Source organism: Danaus plexippus, chromosome 19 (assembly GCF_018135715.1).
Source record: "Danaus plexippus chromosome 19, MEX_DaPlex, whole genome shotgun sequence".
NCBI classification, from domain to species: domain Eukaryota; kingdom Metazoa; phylum Arthropoda; class Insecta; order Lepidoptera; family Nymphalidae; genus Danaus; species Danaus plexippus.
Window position 1 is genome coordinate 971,058 of NC_083549.1, and position 20,375 is coordinate 991,432.

Consider the following 20,375-nt stretch of genomic DNA (forward strand, 5'->3'; position numbering starts at 1 on the left):
GACAGTAGGCGATGAGTTAGTGCCAACGACGGGTGTCGAGGATGTTTGGGTTACAACACACACATTCCGACAGACACACGGACACGCGGACGGCGTGATACGATTAGGAGCGTGAGGTGTAGCAAATTAGATTAAACTGTGAAATAATTAGTTCGATCGTTAATAAAAGTAAACGCACGAACTTATAATTATTTTTCATCTCAGCTTAAATTTCGAAGGTCGCGTCGTGGAGGCCGCCGTGGGTTCTGTGTTAGGTGATGAGTGTACGCGGTTTACAGGATCTTGTACGTCAGATCGCTATAGAACGGGCCATTAAACAAAATTGATACACATCGCAACCAGGGATTGGGTTACAAACATTTTAATTAGGGTGCGGCTGCAAGCGAGAGTAGAGCGACCTGCAAAAAATAAAGCTCCGAGCGAGCTCACAGTGGACCGATATAACTTATATTTTTTATATTGATTAAGTGTTTATAGATGTTTATCAAACGACACCAAGAAACTTTACATTAATACGGACGTGATTTTCGATGTTATATTTATGATGCATATGTTAAAGATGATTTAACGATAAGAATAATAATAAATTGGCGACTATGAATCAATAATAACTCGTATCAGATACAGACTCATTTTAAAGCAAACTTGATCGATTTCAAACAGTTCTTATTGATTTTTTCATTCATCAAAATAATTACGGAACATTTTTTTCTTCGACTCAATATAACAATATGATAATTTTTATTTCCTTAATCGACGAGCAATTAACTGATGAAATATATCACGACTTCGTATAGCACTGACACGTATTTTTATTAATTTCGCGGGTCGTCGACCTCGGAGTGACCTGTCCAGGATATCTAGCGTTTATGAGATCTTTCGCACGCACTTGAACGGCAAGTCATCATGTGATTCAATAAAAATCAAATCACTTACAAACATAACACAATCATCCACACACTATACACATGAGTTTACAGTATACATAATACAACACACGCGGTAGACATAATAACGATAAAAAATACGAGGAACTGGTTTATATTGGTAACGTATACTATTATTAAAATATTAGATGTATAAATATTCTCAAATAAATAAATTACGCAATATTAAATCGTTATAAACGTCAGCTTCCGGTTAGTATGAAGTTAAGAATCGAAGAGTGTGCTAATCTATGTGAATTTTATCTGTTATAATTAAGTCAAAGTATGTGTGTCATTGTAAACGTAGCTTTCGTTTTTAGTCGTCCTCGCGTTCTGTTCAGGTTTGGACATCACTTTTTCTTTCGTTACAGCTCTAGGAGCCTGCCTTGACCTTCAAGCGATCGGTCGGACGGGTCGTTCACCTCCGCCTCCCCGCCGCAAACCTTCCGCAAATTATAACATTCCGACTATTTACTATGCTTACTACATCATATTAAGTATATTGACACTCAACACTCTAAACTATGCGATTATAATATATGTTCATAATAAGTGGAGTTCTGTACGACTTCATAATTGAAGCGTCTAGTAATTTAATGTTCGAGTAAGTGTAGGCTTTCGGTGTTGGGTAACATGAGAATAATCCTTTGTAAATAATGGAAATGGCTTTAAATGAGATGGAACTGTCTGCTCAGTGTACAGTGTGCAGTCTACAGTCTAGAGTGTACAGTGTACACGTCTTGAGGGGCGCCTCGCGATCCGTGACGCCGTTCGTTTCCGTTCGCAGTCACACACGGCGACCAAGCTTATCAAACATGCCAAGGACGGACAATTAATACACTACACACATACATCACCAATTATTTCCTTGTTTAGTTTCATTTTATTACATGTGTTTCTTATATTAACGGTGCGCGGTCCGAAAAGAGTTTCAAAACTGAAGCGAGTGCATGCTAACATTGACCTATCCTAACAGAGTGGTCGGTGGTATCACTCGCGCGGTGGATCATTAGCGCGTCACCGTTGTAGTCGGTGAGACACTTCGTAAAACATACGAGCACTTGAATTATCGTGCGTTAACGGCGCGCACATGAATGGTACATACAACATCGGAGCGTACGCGATTCATTCAATTTGTTTACTTACGAGCGCCGCCGCGACGCTCCGGTCAAGGGCGCAGTCCATCGTCCGCTCCGAACCCGCCCAAATTACCATCCTACGGTCAGAGAAGCTATATAACACGTACACGGCGATGTATTAGATACATCGGACATTTACAGTTTAGGAGTGGCTTCTTAGTCGTTTCCTGATTTCGCAATAAACTGCTCAAAAACGTAACATATATTTTAATGAATGGTCGTTTTATAATGAGGAACCTCGTTATTCCAACTCGTCTTCATTCAACTCCATGTCATATCTTATCTAAAACTTATAAAGATCAATCAGACACGATTTTATGTAAATTTTAGTACTAATTAATGAGGTAACGGCAGCGGCGGTGATAAAGGCCACATGCTGGCACCACGTGGTGACAAGACCTTCGCACCGACCACCAACTCTTCGGTCGTTTACTCCAATTACGTAACACCCGTGTAACGACTCGCTATATAATCGACGGAATTTTTATTGACTAATTATTCGTAATTTTTTATAAGCGGTGAAGTCAGCGGATATCGCTAAATATTCAAGCATCGTATCATTCGAGGCTAACAATAACGTGCAAAAAATTCAACCATCGAAATTATCTCACGTCGATCGTCGATCGGCCTAATGGCATCAAATGAACTTGTTCTAATAAGACGGGAGAAGGCTCCTCCGCATTGATGTATAGGAGGCTTTGCGAGATGCCACATTCCTCACCGATGACTCGCCCGTCGTACCTCTGAAGAACGGACACAGTTTTTCTTTCCCTCTTTGTCCGGTGGTCGATGTGTTATTTAGATTTTACTATTTACATAGCGCCAGTTCGTCGGATGAGTCGTTAAGTATCCCCGCTGACCGGCCGAGAGTCAACGCCCAGACGGATTAAAGGGCCGATTAACGAGCACTGTTTAATTTATTACCGGAATAATAAAAGCTCACGGAAGACCGCCGGCGAGCTCGCGATCACATAACTCATAACTGAAATGTCAACAAAACAATATTCAGTCATCTGCATGTTGTCATTCTATATATCAATATCCGATTGCGATATGTTCTTTGTAGTGGACGGTCAGTATCCGATAAATAGCTATAGGAACAACGAGACCATTCTTTGTATAGTTCTAAAGAGGCCATCATCGATAAAATGAGCGGAGAACATTAAATCCCCGTAAGTAGGTTTTAGGTAACCGAATGAGTCGCGTGGCTTTCGTAACAGGCTACATCTGTTTGATAAGGTCGATAGTGTTATCGAGACCGGAACACTCGGCGAGATTCGCCGGTGAGTACCTGGGGAGAGTGACTGATAAGAAGGTTACACGACAGACCGAAGCAACCAAGGTCGGGGCAGATGTGGGAAGCACAACGACTCGTTCACAGTTTATCACAGGAATGTTTGACGAACACAAACAACGAGCGGCGCGCTCCACGATCTTCGGCCGCGATGTTTATTGGGAGTGAACGTACTCCGGCGTGAGAATTACACTACTGCGTATTAGTAAGCGAGCAGCGATAACACAACACGTGCTGTGTGATCGTGATGGTCACCGTATAGAACCATGTCTAACTAACTTATTATAAATATATTAATTAGGACATGAGCAGCGAGCGAGACGTTCTCCGGGAGGCCGAACGATAAAAAGTTCACGCGCTCGGCAGGAGACGACAGGACGCGTCGGCTAACATTCCAAAACAGATATTATTTATTTTTAATAATGGCGATGAACGCGCGAGATGTTTACCGTCGATCGTTCCCGCCAACACACTATTTGTCTGATTATTGTAACTGTATTCGGCGCTACGCTCGCAGTAGTGGCAGTAGACGGCTGACACGGCGAAAATCATTCTCTGTCAGGAATGCGGTCAGAGGCAGTGGGTCAGTGTACTCGGCGGGAGCGCGCCGGGATCCCTGGCTCGAAGGCCGTCATCATTAAAACGACATTGAAGGCGTGGGAATATATAAATGGCGAATTAAACGAGCCCGAGCGGAGAACTTTAGCGATATTAATGAAACAGTAAATGTAATAAACAATGAAACTGAAAGCCGCGGGGGTAGCGTCCACAAAAAGACGACTCAGAGCCGACGGTCGCGATGCGTCAGCGCAATGCACTTCTCCCGTCCCTCTCTCCGCGCACTTGTCTCCATACAACCGTCCCTGTCGCTCCAGGGGTCACCACGATTCCCGCAGCGGCCATCTCGCTCTGCGAGATCACACGACTTTGAGGAAGTGTATGGAGTATGGTCCACCACTGCCGCTTTGCATAGCGTAATGAGGCGAGCTTTAGAATCTTAGGTGTGAACGAAGATGTTATACGAGTGAAGGTTTACAGTCGCGACACTTCCCCGTCACGAGGAGTGATAGTGCAGCCGTCTCTTTCGCGGCAGACCTTGCCGTGCTGTTGATCCGGCCAGGTTCAATATCCCAGACCTTGGACGATCGAGAGTACCGATGGTCCGGTTCGAACTAGTTACCCGTGCTTAACATCTCGCGATAATTTATAATTTACTATCTATTTTTAGTGAAACAATCACTGAAAGCGGTTCAGGATCATCCGCGGACATAGGACGGAGGCAACTCTATATTACATTGTGTTAGAGTCGGCGACACAAACGATCACAGCCGGAGTCACGTTTAGACATATACGAGGCGACATAAAAATTGGTTGTTTACGATTTCTATACCAGGAAAACGAATGAAGCGTCGGTGGTCGACCGACGCGGCGTCCGCCTCACTAGCAGCGGTCGGTCGCACCCACCGCGAATATAAGAGACCGGCCAATTAGATGTCGGCCGGATCGCTAAAATATAAATATTAGTAGAACCGACAAAGGTTTTTAATCACCGATCTCGATACATTTTATTCCTTTTGCGGTCCAAAATTACAGACCGCGAGTTCAGTCACCCCGAACGCTGCGCTCGGGGCATCTATGCTCTTGAATCGTGTGAAAAATTACCCAAGATTCGCTTTTATTACCGATTTATAAGTGGGATCCGATAGGTATAATTTCACATCCGGTCAGGCGTATTTCGGCGCACGCGAATGCATTATACCAATTAGATTCTGCGAAATCGAGACAGCGGAGCGTGGTGTCTTCATTGATCATAAATAGAATGATTGAAAATAAAAAGAGAAAAACGAAAGCGCATCAGAGCCGCGAGCGACGCATCGGAGTGCGCCAAGGTTGTGTAGTAGGGCGGCGACCGGGGCCGGGCGAGCGACGAGACGACGGTGACGACACCAGCGCCGGAAACGATGCCTCGCTCATAGTTACGGTTACATTTTGACTTTAGAAGAAAGTGTTTCATGCCGCGTGGGATAGGTCAGGTCACAGAACTCGATACTGGCTTCATGTACCCACATGTAGCGATCCTTGCCGTGTAGAAAACGACTCTTGAAATATTATCCAACGTTTGTTTAAAATTATTGTTTGTACAAAACGAAATCTTCAACAAGAAAGCAGGCGACCTCCAGTCACATGTTCTCGATAAACATATTAATTGCGACCGACGCGTGTCCGGGCCGAAGCCTTGTATTTATTTGATACTTTAAAAAATGTTTATGAGTACCGATTTATGTATGATTAATGACATATAACTTTTAACATACTCCCATGTGTGCAATAGCGAAGGATATTTACCTGCGGACAAATAAAAATAAACATTAATGACTACATTGCAACAATAAAACCATTCAAGTAACATTTTTACTGCACAGACGCTATAAAATAAATGTAAACGACAATCTCAGAACAACTTTTTTTTTTTTCGTCAAAAAAAAAATCGACGATTTTTATCGATTTGTCTTGTTCTTTAATGATTATGCCGATTAAATATAAAATAATATTATCATTACGACAATATTTTAAATACCGAGACTGAATTATTGAGATATTTATAGCAGCTGCCCAGAATAAAGCGTCCGTACGATACACGTACAAACGTCATTAATACATATAAGTTAATTAATACATATATCTCTCTATACACGAACCGTTTATTGTGCAAGTCATTATTGAAGCTATGGTATGAAAGTTTTGTCGCGTGCTGTAAACACAGAGATTCAAGCATAATCCAAACATCTAAATTGTTGCTACATCTCGATTGACGTATTGATGTATCGAACAATCGACTTGTCTGGAATTTTATTGGAACAAACGAAATGCTATGACGCGAGGGAAATGTCACTTAAGACAAATATTATTTGACTTTCACAAATACGACTATACGTATCAATTCATCCCGGGTGTAATTTGACAAATATTTAGACGGCTCATTGTTTGGACATCGGTTTATTATATAATCATATTTAATTATGGCGTCCGTACAAAAATATGGTGTACATAAATTCTAATAACACAGAGAACATCTCGTACAATATACGTCATGAATAATAAAGAAGTGCTCTAGTAAAGTGATGAATAATGAAGGAGCGGGAACGATGCGTCAGCATCTGAGTTAGTAAAGAAATTATAAAATGATTAAAACATTCGTGAGCCACACTATTCAGCCTATGAACCCGGCAACACAATTCTATATAACGACAGCCGGCAGCCAAGTTTGGAGGGGTTCGTATTGAAACACGAGCACTAGACGACACAAAAGCGTATAAAGAAACGTATAAGCTTATAAAAGTGGGCACGATATGTTTAAATAGTCGGCTTAGCGTTCGCGTTTCCGATAGGCAGTGAGGCAGCGACGTATGGCGAATACAAAGTGAGTCACGGCAAGACGGCGCGGAATTAAACTATCCAGCTAGAACATTCTATTCATATTTGTCCATTTAACACCTATTTATAAAATTTATATGAACCCTTTAGACGTCCGCGACGATCTCTGCCAAAAGGAATATATGTTTTACGAATTATTCCTTATACGCGCGTTTCTTTTTGGCTCTTGTTGTTCTCAGACAGTTGTTCTTATACAACTTATGACGTATACAAGTAAATCGTTAAAATTTTTAGTTCGTGATAAAAAGTAATGAACGTATTCTCATCAGTGGACATTATTGTCCTCTCGGACGTAATTCAACGTACCGCGAGCAGTAAAATTAAAAACGCGTAAATGAAGCGGTGGGGCCGCTCCATGCCGACTTCAATTAAATTTCGCGAAATGTGAACAATAAGATATAAAATGGAGCCTTTACGATTTTTCTGTCAGACTCAGGTCTGGGGAGATGGTCGTAAAATTGGGAATGCAACGGGTCCGATGTGGCCGGAGAGCAAATGGGAGATGAGAGGCCGCCGCAAAACGGCCGCCGTGAATTTTGACGGGGTGGTTTATTACCCCAGAAGTAGGTCACGAGCGTTCAACGACGCTCAGCACATGAAGACCAAGCGACGCCTTTAACAAATTAACAAGGAACAATAAGCGTACCTTATACAGTATATGTGGCTATAGATGAAGACGTGGGAAACGAGGTGGGAGATATTAAAGATGCAAAGAACTACGTGGCGGAACGATTGAGTGCAAATTTTGATTTTGTAACATTGAATTGGCAGGCATCCCTCGCACGAGAATACTCGCGGAATGCAAAGAGGAATCTGGATTCGTCTTTGTTGCGGATTCCCAGACGTCGGCCACGGCGAGAGGTAAAAAGCGGTCATTCGAACTGCCTTCTAAATTATGACTCTCGATCGAGTTATTAGTTGTCGAAATGACAACTGTGCTATGTCTTGGCAGGACACTTTACCGTTACGGAGCCCTAAAAAACGGAAAAAATAACGAAGGGCGATAGGGTCGCGGATCCAGTTCTGTTGTTCCCTATTCTTTTCCTCTTGATTTAAATTCGAGTCCAATATTACTTGATAATATATCAACCCTTTATATTTTCGGCACAAATCATACGAACTTTTAACGATTAAATTTTTAACTTTGTAATTTATTTAATGGATATAAAGGGAATACAAATAATAAAATGGTATGCAGTAAGTAACATTGTTATCTAGTGACATATTGAACCGCCCGGAAAGCAATAAGTCAACGACTTGCCAATAAAATGAATGAAGCCCCTCGAGTCCTCACCAATTACAATAAACTGCACGTGTACTCTCTTCATTACCTCAACATACGTAAGTCCTAATTTGATCGTCACCCAAAAAATTATTCATGTTTAATTAATAATAAACACATGCAATGGTCATTGTAATTTTTAACTTTAAGATATCCGTTTGATAATATCCAGCCAGAACTGATATAACAAGTTACCTTAACGAATGTATTGAGCTATTAGTAAAGTGATCACCGACCGTCGGAGTATTCGTGATTCTTAAGACGTCCGTTGGTTTCGGTTAACGTAAGTATAAACAATAAGTAATGTTAACAGAGCAGACAGACATGGAGCGTGAGATAATGTTTATTTATAAGTGCATAAATAAGATGGAAGGTCGCGCCAGAGGCGTCAGAGGCGTCACCGGGGTAGGTCGGGGACGAGAGGATTTTATAAATTGCACATCTGACGGCTAACACCCGAATTATATTAGAACATCACGGTATGATTGATGACCAATCACACGGCGCGGCCTTCGACTTCGGCCATTATATTCATTTATTTGATCGCCTAGAGCCGTAACTGTGTACCCGTTGTGAGCCGAGTCATCTTAACCGTCTTTAAATTCGTAAGCTCGCACTCGACCTCCACGTGCTGGCGTTATAAATAACAGACCTTGATAATACTGCACACTTTATTGTCAACTCGAATAAGCACAATGAATTATTGAAAGTTACTTATCTTATAGGACATAAGTAAGTGGAAATTAATCATCTTGTTGGAGAATATAAAGAGAAACTCGCTTATCAGATACTCATAGCATGCGTTCACATGGAATTTTAGGTCTTTTGTTGTTTGTTATATCTATCTGGTAAGGTCCATTATATATGATGATATTTATTGTATGTACAAATTATATATACACATCGATATAGTCGCCGGTACCAGGATAGCATGAGAATGGCGCAAGTTGTAAAATTGCGTGCGACCACAAGACATCCGGCGAACAATCGCGCAAGCGCCGGACGAAAGCTCGCCGGATGCACGTAATACGCAGATCGCGGGAGGTTTTGTTTATTGGTAGCTAGAGTTGGCCTCTGGCTTCGTTTGTTATTAATACCATCGCCAAATGAGATGTAGCTAGAAAATCAACCGAACGAAAAAATAAATATATTGGATAGAAAAAACTTTTTCCAGACCTTTTTTTTACACGCAAGCAAAGGAATTGTTATGGCCGAGGTGTATGTTCGGTACTAGGACCGCATACTAGTATAGGTGGTATCGAATGAAGCGGTTTATCATTTGTCACCGCAAACTAGTGAAGCCGTGGATGTGTGGGAGACTTGATCTGGTTTGTCTATGCACTTGTCCACTGCAATGAACTCCTATGTAGTTTTTGTATGCCTGGTATGTCTCAAGTGTTATTTACGTATAAATACAGAGAAAAAATATTTGTAATATATATATATTATGTTATATAAAATAACTTGTAAGTGGTCCGTAATAACCGCGAAAGGAAATTGCACTTCCAATAAAAGCATCGAAATAATAAAGAAACACCGTTCGTTCTGGAAACACAAGAAAGCCTTTGTTCTGCTGTAATTTTGAGGATGAATGAGAATTCGATCTTTTATGTTTGTGAGCTTCAATCCGTAGTAACAGAGGAATCGGCTCACGCGACTGCAACTGCTCGCAGCTCGACTTGCTGTTCATCATTTAAGAAACATATTTAGACTTAACGTACGTCAACTATTTATTATGAGCGGCCTTCAACACATAGCGCTTGATAGGTTAATTGCTGTGAACGGATTACCTTTGGCAGTTTTTTTCCTCGATCCCAAATCTCCGTGGTCTTTATGATTCATAATTACAATACACCGGAGAGGCAATCACCCAACCTGTCATTATACTGATCAAATAACTAACTATTTATACATTCACATATAAATCGCTCCGAACTCTATTAGCCGGAGCTCGGTTCCCCTTCGATATATTTATTTATTAATTGGCAAATTGATGTTGAAATTAAATAAAGATGCTTGATTTATGAGCGTTTTTTTATACACGAATTCTGTGGTTGAGATATAAAAGAGTTGCCTTAATAATATTTGCGGTAACGGAAGATTATGATTGATAAAGATATTTTTTATTAGATTCTCAGGATTATGACGCTCCGCGGTGCGGTCCGCTGGGACCGCACGAGATGTTCCTCGCCGTACATGACAGACAGAATTAAAACAAACACATACATCGGGAACGCATATAATCTCATTAAAAGTCATGCTGTTTGAATATTAGTATAAAGAAACATATAAAGGTGTACCCGATATCGTTTTTATTGTAAACATGTCGGAACATGTATACAATAATTTATAACTACAATTGATATTATCGATTAACAAGATAAATTTAAATTTATTACTCCGATATAAAATGCACGTAAAATTTATTCAAATAGACACACAAGGTATGCTGGTGTGTGTACGAGAGATCGTATTCTTCCAGCGTGATGTATTATTATAATGAGATAATAACACGTCTAGTCCCATACCGCGAAACGGTTAGTTTTTTACCCTCGCGGCTCGGTGTTGCCATGTCTGTCTGATTTATCCCCGCCCAGTTTAACTAGTTCAAGGTTGATTTCACGATTGACTGGTAAGCTTTATTTTTGTTTGAGATAGGTCGTCTTTAGGTCACCGGAGTCACCCGATGCCGGAACGGACGTCGCCTCAGCACAAAGAGACTGGTGTTGCTATATATGAATAATTACGAGGACAATTTAGCATACAGTAGAATGAATTTTGTCAACATAATACCAGTTTTTTTAGCATAAATGTAGTCTATTAGGAGCATTCGGACATTTATTATAACAGATATACACTAATAAAATATCCAATTTAAAATTAATTACCTACTTATCATAAACGAGATAAGGTTGAAACGGATTTAATTGTGACGACACAAAAAGATGTCTCGTATAACGAAAACATTAAGTTATTTGGTAACAGAGTGCATTGTACTCTAAACTGACCGCTTTAGGGGGCATGTCGTCCAATAATGCACCTGAGGTAGAAATAATTCACAATTAAGAAAATATAATGAATACCTCACCATTATTATTAAATATCAATATAATAAAACTGTGGAATTTAACTAGTTAATATTACAGTACCATGCGTGTAACAGTTAATTTTAACATGTTATTCTAAAACTGACAATACGAGACATGATTAATTACACCAATGACGCCAGCTTTTAAGTACTAACGGATGATTTGGTAGTTGGTAATGCGTCCGAGCAACGAGAGTCACAATTACAGACACTCGTCGGCTTATAATTAAATAACATTCACACAAATCCATTTAATTGGTCAACGTGTCATAAAACGAATATTAAATCGGTGCAGTTGTTAAGAGACCACCTCAATGTGACTTACAAGTAACATTGTTGAAAAAGGGGCCCGCCGTCCACTAATAAGTCATCCGTGTGCATATATTAAGATAATCTGCGAACTATCAAAATGTATGTCAATCGTCGGCCTGGCTTTGATGTATGGCGGACCTTCGGAGGCTAATGAGCTAGATGATTGGAACATTTAACTATATATCAATTACTGGTATATATTTTTTAGTTTCAATATATATCACGTTACAGCCTACAGGCGACTGTACAAGGAATAAAATATTTCGATTTCACGGTCGGAGAATGTTACATTTTTTCCGACCATATTCGGTAAGGTATGACGTTATTAGTTTTTCGTCTTAAAGCGATAAACATCTTAATGAATTTTGAGACGCTTTGTTCGAGTTCGATGTTTATGTGAAATAAATTGTCCGGAGACAAGTCGGCCACATCAAAGCTCTATGGATCGATGTTGAGAATTCAGCAACCACTATAAATCGCCCCCCGAATTACTTCACACTACACTATGAAAAATAGACATCGCCATTTTAAGAAGCTCATACTACAGTGGTCCTAATTTAATTTCTATAAAAAATGTCGCCATTTTAAATCAAATTCCCAAAATAGCTTTAACGAAAATTTATAGCCTTCGTGTTTCAATACAACATTTTTAAATATTATTTATCGGCCACTAAGTTATAACCCTTATACAATTCATGGGTTTATGTTTTTTCTAATTATACGTGTTATAGTATGTGGCATAACGAGCTTTCACGGTCGGTAGATCTCGTCAGCTGTTCTAGTACAATGCGCTACAATCGTACTACGTTTCAACCCTAATTAAGGGGTGTGAGTGACTGTGTCAACACTGATAAACAAAAACAGAATATACCGACGCTATTCACCTTATTTATATAAAAATAAAAAATCTTGAACGGCCGCCTTATATAATTAAGTTTATAATATATTTAAAGACTAAGGTCGTAAATTTATACAGTATTCAGATATCCGGTACAATAACAAAGGGTTATATAATTATTAGGTCAAAAACAATAAATTGTATAGCATACTTTCACTCACGTTTCATATAGGTTTCTTTGCAAAACATTAAAAACAATATGGCGGAGAACAAAGGTGCGTTCAAGAGATTCCGGCGCAAAAACGAGATCGGCTGAATGTTGGAAATAAAGATGAAAAAAAATATTCCAAGAAGCGTTGACCGCTTTGCCAATTATAATAAAATTGTTTTTCAATACCGCCAGCGGAGAGGTTAGCGATTTACCATATTCTCTGTTATAACATCTAATAAACAGTACACATATTCTTTAATGACACATTTTTTGCCGTTTCATGAATACTTTAAATACATCGAAGACATCATTTATCAAAATCAAATTTCAGAACGCACGTTCGCTAATCGCCGCGTCGTGGGGCGGCGTGCTTCAATTGTAACCTACATCTGGTATTCGCTTGACACTTTAAATGTATGTGTGTCACATAAGGATGTCGATTGTCCAAGACTCGTCTCGTAGGTCCGATTCTAAGGATTATTACTGCGGAATGCCGCCCGACTGCTCTCGCTTTCAGCCGCATCGCCAACTCCCGATACGATCATATTATAGCAATATACTAAGTTTCTTTAAAATCGATCTCAAATAATTATTATATACTCTCCGGGCGTTATTTCTTGTTACTCTCGTCTCTCGAGTGAAACCTTCAATCAGGACTCAAAATTTTTCAATTTTACAAAAAAACTTATTAATTATTATTACAAGAAGTCGCGTGTCTCGAACGTGGTCCTGGTACTTTAATGATGACCGGCGCGGCGCCCCGGGTGTCAATTGTACTTAAAAGGCTTTAAAGGAGGCGCATTACTGCAGTTTTAAATAATGTTACCGTAAAAACAAGACTGCTGTTGTTTTATTATGAGATACGTCTCGAGTTGGTTATGTTTAAAAAAAAAGGTACCAGGGCAGCATGAGTTATCAGGCGATGTGATCGGGTCTTGTAAAAACTCAAGTTAGCGGCAGGTGTGGCGGCAGATGCGGACTCGTAGTGTAGACATCAATTCTACATATTTCGTTAACCTTAAATACGTATTAATTTGATTTGAACAGACATAATTAAAGAAACTTTCTCATTAAAACTTACGTTATTGTATTGCTCGGTCTTTAATAGTTCCGCGACCCAGTATGCATGTGTTCAAACCATCGTCAACTGTCATTTAACTTTATTTTAATAATGTTTATATATATTTTTGTAAATATGAATAATTTTTCATGTGTGACGAACACGTGTTATTTTACCGCAGACGTCATTAAGTACGTTTCGTTACGTTACAGTTAGAGACGTTTCAATAACAAATTGTTTTCCGGAGCCAACAGATGTCGCCCTTCCGTCAGCTGGCTCACCTCTAGCGGAACACATCCTCGACATACGAATGTATTATCAAACCAAATATGATAATGTTTGGTTTGATAATACAAGCCGAAGGTGAGCCGGAGAGTTCTCTCGAGAGAGCGAACGATCCTCGCCTAATTACATCGACCTCCGAAGCCGGCAGGTGGCATATGAGAGCAAAAGCCCTTCACAATAATTAATGACGCGAAATAATGTACCAGCATACGAGACGAAAATCTAAAGACTGGCGACACGCACCGCTCGACGGCAACACGACACCGGCCATTGAACATTTTCACGAGGGAAATATCGTCTTACACGAGAGATCGCCACCCACTACGCGCCACGTGAACACTAGGGCCGCGCCCCGGCTGCGGCCGCGACACTTACGTGATGGAGTATTTAAACGAAAAACACAAATATTACACAGTAAACAAGATTCAGTTACTCTTGCATTTAGAGGACGTCGACCCCGCGCTGAACACGACTTAAATAATAACACATATCTCATTTGAAACGTGCATTTAATTTATTGCCAATAGTGTAGAGATAAGGCAGGTAACAATTGAGAAGAGCAGGTAGAACCTTTCACTGGAATTTAAAGACCCGACTTAATAACTATTCCACGCGGGGCTTTTGAGGCCGGCTTTTTTTCAGTGGTCATTTAATACCAACGGTTGTGTTTTTAACAAAAAACTCATTTCTATCAGTCGTGAATTTAATATACATATTATGACAATATGTTAATCAAATTATGTGAGAATAATCTATCGGTCTAAAACATTAATCAATTTTAAAATAATAAAGTGACCAACATTTATGGTAACGGTTCATTCTATCGAATAACATTTTCCAAGAATAATATAAATTTATACTTAATTTTAGATAAACATAAAATTCGGGTCGTTTATACAAAAATCTAAGGAACAATAATTACTACGATGTTTCCTTCGTGATAACAAAGTGATAACCTCACTTCCGCGGCTCCTACTAAGGTACCAAGTGAGTGCGAATAAATAAATCTCTTAATATCAGATCAATAAAGACGACAAGCATAAAGCAACCAAAAATAAAAACAGTACGAACGAAATGTTACTGATTACAACATTAAATTCATTATAATTAATTATTTTTAGTTTATACACAGACGTACTACGACGACATGAAACTATTAAATATTTAATATATGCAGTGACGTTTCGTTTCGAGTACATTAAGTTATAAGGATATTATAGGCGAAGGTTACTCAAACCGAACGCTCGCCGGAAACGCTAACAGTTGAAACAGCTGTCGCTCCAGAACGTTACATTGTTTTTTAATTTTATTTAACGGTTAACGTATTATACAAATCAATTAGGTGTACCACGAGAGAACCAGGTGGAGACGTCGTGCAGATCACATCCGAATCTTTGACTGCTGATCTTATTAATATTTATAAATATATGAAAATATAAGCCATTAAAAACGAATTAATAGATATAATATCAGTAAGAAATATACCGAAGGTGTAATTTGCAGTTGTGTGTAGGAAGTAATTAATTTCACAATAGTTTTATATTTTATAAATAACAGGCCGGGTGTTTGCGGGGACGGGTTTTTAAACGAAATAATATGTTAAACGATTATAATAATTATATGGATGTATGTTTGTGGAAATCTAGTCACTTATCATATAGTGTTCTCATTGAGGACTCCCGCTAGTCTAGTTCCTTGCATTCACATATGCCTAAAGTAGTTTTAAAACCAATGCGGGGCATTGACCGTCACTAAAATATGGAATAAATTTATAAAACAAATAATGTCTTTAATAAAAAATTCCTATGTATAATCTCAGTAAGTCTCAGATAGCGGTGTTATTAGTTATGCCACCGAAATATATAATTAACCCTGATAAAGTGCTCATGAAATGACATGCAGTTGATCCATTACAGCGAGTATGCTGTTATCGATGGTTTTAAAGGTACAGTTGGTGGCAGGTGTGGCCACCAGCGACCGTTGAAGAAACGTTCGAGACGGTTGGCAGATGCTAAACTTCTACTATAAGTAGACTAACGTTTCGATCTATAACAATTTGACCTTTTTGAGTTACAAGACGTTTTAATTACTATCTCGATGACTAATTAATTCTGAATTCCTTTTTAAATGTGTCGCGTTCAGAGCTAAAATATATGGAATACACGTGATGTCCTGTTGCCAGCTAGATCGGGCACATTCTTCGCGATAACGCACATCTGCGTCGGAGCCATTAGCATCATTAAAGTACATCAGAAAAAATAATACTATCTAGAATAATGTAGTTCACGACAAACGTATTAATCTCGCGGTGAAAATTACCATCGCATGCTTCTGCAGATGACAGCGTGTAATGAAAGTTCGCCGGGCACTCATTACGAGCTCAGGATGAGGAGCAAATCGAAATGGGAGTCAGTCTAATTCGCGGCGCCGGCTGACTCGAGATGGATTGTTGTCAACATTAGTGCGGGAAGCATATCGACTTGTCGCCCTACAATGCGTCCATCGACACCGCACCGCGAAAGGTCTCACACACCGAGCTCCAATGAATGAAAGTAACTCTAAAGCATGACAGCGTAAGGCTCATTTCACTGTCACAACCCGCCGGCGTGTAGGACTCGATAACTGTACCATAAATAATCGCTTCATTCGACAAGTACACGTCGCGAGACGTCTGGTATTCAATTTGAAGCTTAGGAGCGAAAGGGCTCAAGGTCCATAATTAAACGGAGGAATATATTTTTCGCGCCGGATTACGGGTTTATTCGTGCTGCCGCGGCAATTAGGAAGTCATTCATTAAGGTCCCTAAGTTTCGCAGACGTGGGGGTGCCGACTCGCTGTGACGTCGGGATGCTCTTCGGGAAGTCGAGCTAATCGTATACCAAAGCATCCGAACTTTAGACTGGAAACAAGCTAACACTACAAAAAGATTCCACAACACAATGCAAACAAACCGAGACATGTAGTTTGTTTCTACTGCAGCTATGTTATGGCGCCACCGCTTTAGAAGCCGGCGAGGGAAAGAGACGGGCTGATTGGATGTGTTCCTTAAAATATCTTTAGAATCATCGTCGATTTTGATACATATCCGTAGACGAAGTCATTTCCGAAAGCGAGAGAGGGACGGGAGATGCAGTTAGTGTCGTTCCAGAACGCATCTGTCAAGTTACACAAAAAACGGGGTCGTGGAATTTCGGGAAGACTACGGGCCGGGACACATGCTCTTATACATTTTTTACAACAAAGTTTCATTCAAAAATCGTCAACGGATACAGATTTGTGTAATCTCGTTAAAGTAATAGCAGTCGCTTAATAGACGATGCAAAGGGCCCTTCCGATAGGCCATTTACGACTTTTAAAAGAACTAACTCGAAGGAGGATTAGCCGTTGCGTTTAGATTCACGAAATGTAAAGTCGACTTTCTCAAGAGGGACACGTCAACCGCGTGTACTAGGCGTTCAGGAGTGTGCAGGAGCCGAAGCCTTGACCCTGAGCGAGGTGGCGTCGACCGGAACGCACGCCGGTTATATTGCGAATCTCTTCGATTTCCTCTCACCGCTCAGCCAGTGTTGCGGTCTTAGTACTCACTACTCGCACGTGTGATTTACTAGATTGTTTTCTCTTTCGTTCGTCGTCGACCAGATCTCACCGCCGCGCCAGGACGTTAACCATCGAGGATTTATTGACGTGTTTATAATTAATTAATAACAAGATTACGATTATTACTATAAGTGTGTTACATATGTTATAATCGTAATACCTTAGTACGGGACCCGTGTGAAAGAAACGGACGGTTGGAGTCGAAAATCAAGAGTTATTGTACATAAAACATGAGTATCGTGTAGTGAAGTAAACAGAGGCCTTAAGAGGGGTTGGCAGTCATTGATGTAGAACCGGTCCTGGCGCTCGTCACTAAACCGGCTCGTGACGGACGGGGATGAATTACTCACGGGTAGGAAGGTACTGCTCCATAAATACCTAATGAACCGTACAAGACGCGTATCGAACGCCGAATCCTTAAAGCGCGTTTTTGTAACTAAGTCTCGATGCAGACCGCGGACGACTCGCCACTACAAATCAAAGAGACAAACGTGCCGACAGGAGGTTCGCTCTCCATCGATACACTCTCAAACGTCGATGTCCCGCGTGCTGGCGGCCGGACGTGACGTCACTATGTGTCCGTGCGTAAATGCGAGAATTTTAAACAACCTCCTTTTGGTATATTGCGTTGTCTTAAACACATGTCATTGAACATAAACACGGCCGCTGCTGCTAGTTTTATTACAATGGGGTTAAGGTTCACATTGCGACCGTTCTCGAGGGTCCGCCGAAGGATGTGTCTATTTTACATTCATGTCATATTTTGTGCGTGGTTATAAGGTCGTTAGAAATAACATGTCGTCGGGGATACGATGTGTATAATATTCACAAACACAATTAACCGTACCATACGAGTATTATATTATTAGATTAAATATTAAGCAATATATTATTAAACGAAGCGTACACGTCGCCTTAAAGTGGAAGATTTAAATGTTTGCGAAAAAAAAATCTCAGGTAAGTAAAGAGAACCTCCTTTATGATAAATAAAAACTTCCACGCGAAAGCACTTGTGTGTTTCCAAGAGCGTATTGAATTTCTGCCATTCTACCATTGTGCCTTTACTTAGCGGACAAAGATTAAATTCTAAAGACGTTCTTTGGACGTTTTTAATGTTGTGTCAGGACTCAGACAGCACAGAAACAAGATACCGTCCTCGATCTAACATTCCCATTAAATAATGAACTCCTCATACGCGAATCAACGGCGAGTTAATGAATCTAACTAGTCCTCAACGAACAAACGGAAGAAACTAAAACATACAAAACGAACTTCAGCTGGAATGGCCCGGCCTAAATATAGCGATATAACCTACATTACAATACGAAATGCTCCGCAGATGGCACCTTGTCGCAATAAAAGAGCTTCGCTGTTAACATTTTCGGTGAAGCCGAACGTTCGGTAGTCGAGTTAGACAAGGTTGCAAGTGTCGCGACTGGGCTGCTTTTTTGCTTTGCTTTTACGAGTCGGCTGGAAATGCAAGGGACATAAGTATAGTCGACTATAATAATGTATTATTGTTCTTGGGAAAGGCTTCCAAGCTTTCTGTTACGACGGCTGAGCGTTTGTTATTTATGTGAGCGGTCGATCATTTGTGTACATATTAACAAGTTCATGTTATGTGCATTATACGTTTCTTGATGATTTACAAATGTTATCTAGCAGAATCTATTGATAAATATAAAAACAGAATTAGTTTTTGTTGTAAGCGTACAACCATCGTTGTATATATTACGAGTTCGTGCCTTCTTTAAAAATATGAATTAGCTTTCTGGTTTATGCTTTTACGTGTTTTCGAATAAATCGGAATATTATTGAATAGGCAAGTTGTTCATTATAGAGATTTCAATAAAAACTAAATTTGTTTTGAGGGTAGTTTGATAATATCGTTATAAGATACCCTATTACAGCGAAGAAAATACCTCTCACAAAGCGACCGGCCCGACTCCCCGACTGCTATACAATTAAGTTTTTTCGCAAAATCCGATGAACATTTCAAAAAATTAGTTTCAGATAAGCCGGCGTCGAGCCATCTTTGTCGGTATTTTTTATAAGACGCTCGAGAAAAACTACAACATCCCCGAGGGTATCATTTTTTGTGTCTTTAATTAGTGAATAGTCCTCCGACCACTTCACGGGTATATCCGACAAGACTCCGATATCAAACATCACGACCCACAGCATCTCATCGACTTTATCTAAGATTATATATTTGCTGTGTACACCTTATCACACTCCATGCCTACAGACGCTACGATCTACGATATTAAATCTCAGCCGCTACGAAATATCTACATACATAGCGAGTGCGAGGTGAGGAGTCGCGTTACGGCACATTACGATATCGCCGTTAGCGGGTAAACAAACAAAAACATACCCGCCGCGAGGGGGTCGCTGGGCTCGCCGGGGTCGCTGTATGGACACTCCGTGATCGAACATAACCTAAAAGCCGGCCGGCGCGGCACGTGTGCCTTATGTAAGGGTGGCGGCCCCTCGTCCAGAGCCCTGCCTACCTTGTCTGCCGACGATCTCTGCGACGTGCTCCGAGGAAGGCACCGGCACGCACTCCGTCATGTTCTGGGATTTCTTGGCGCGGTCGTCGGGCGGCGGCGCGAAGCCCAGGGGACTGGACATCGGGTTGGAGGCCGGCAGGCTCTCGCCGAAGTTCAACATGCTCAGCTCGAGCGCCAGCTGAAAGGCGCGCGGGTCCTCCACCAGACCTCCGCCCAGCTCACCGAACAGGCTCGACGGCATTTCCACTTCAGAGGTGATTTTGATTGTCGACGAGAGGTTTCCCTCCCGACTCACTAGAATGACTGGTGGAACGTTCGATCGTGTCGCAGCGCCGCGGAGGATGTGACGCTACACACGTGTGGTCTGAGCGCGGCGCGGCGGTGAACTGACTCG

The 20,375-nt window shown here is 40.6% G+C and overlaps 1 protein-coding gene across 1 annotated transcript in view; it reads right to left on the bottom strand.

The window, feature by feature from the left end:
* Positions 1–20,375, bottom strand: part of LOC116768108 (RNA-binding protein MEX3B) — a 35,140-nt gene extending 14,765 nt beyond the window's left edge. Inside the window, exon 1 of the mRNA XM_032658747.2 lies at positions 19,982–20,375. Within this exon, the coding sequence (XP_032514638.1) occupies positions 19,982–20,222 (241 nt within the window). The 5' untranslated portion in view covers positions 20,223–20,375. The remainder of the gene's footprint in view (positions 1–19,981) is intronic.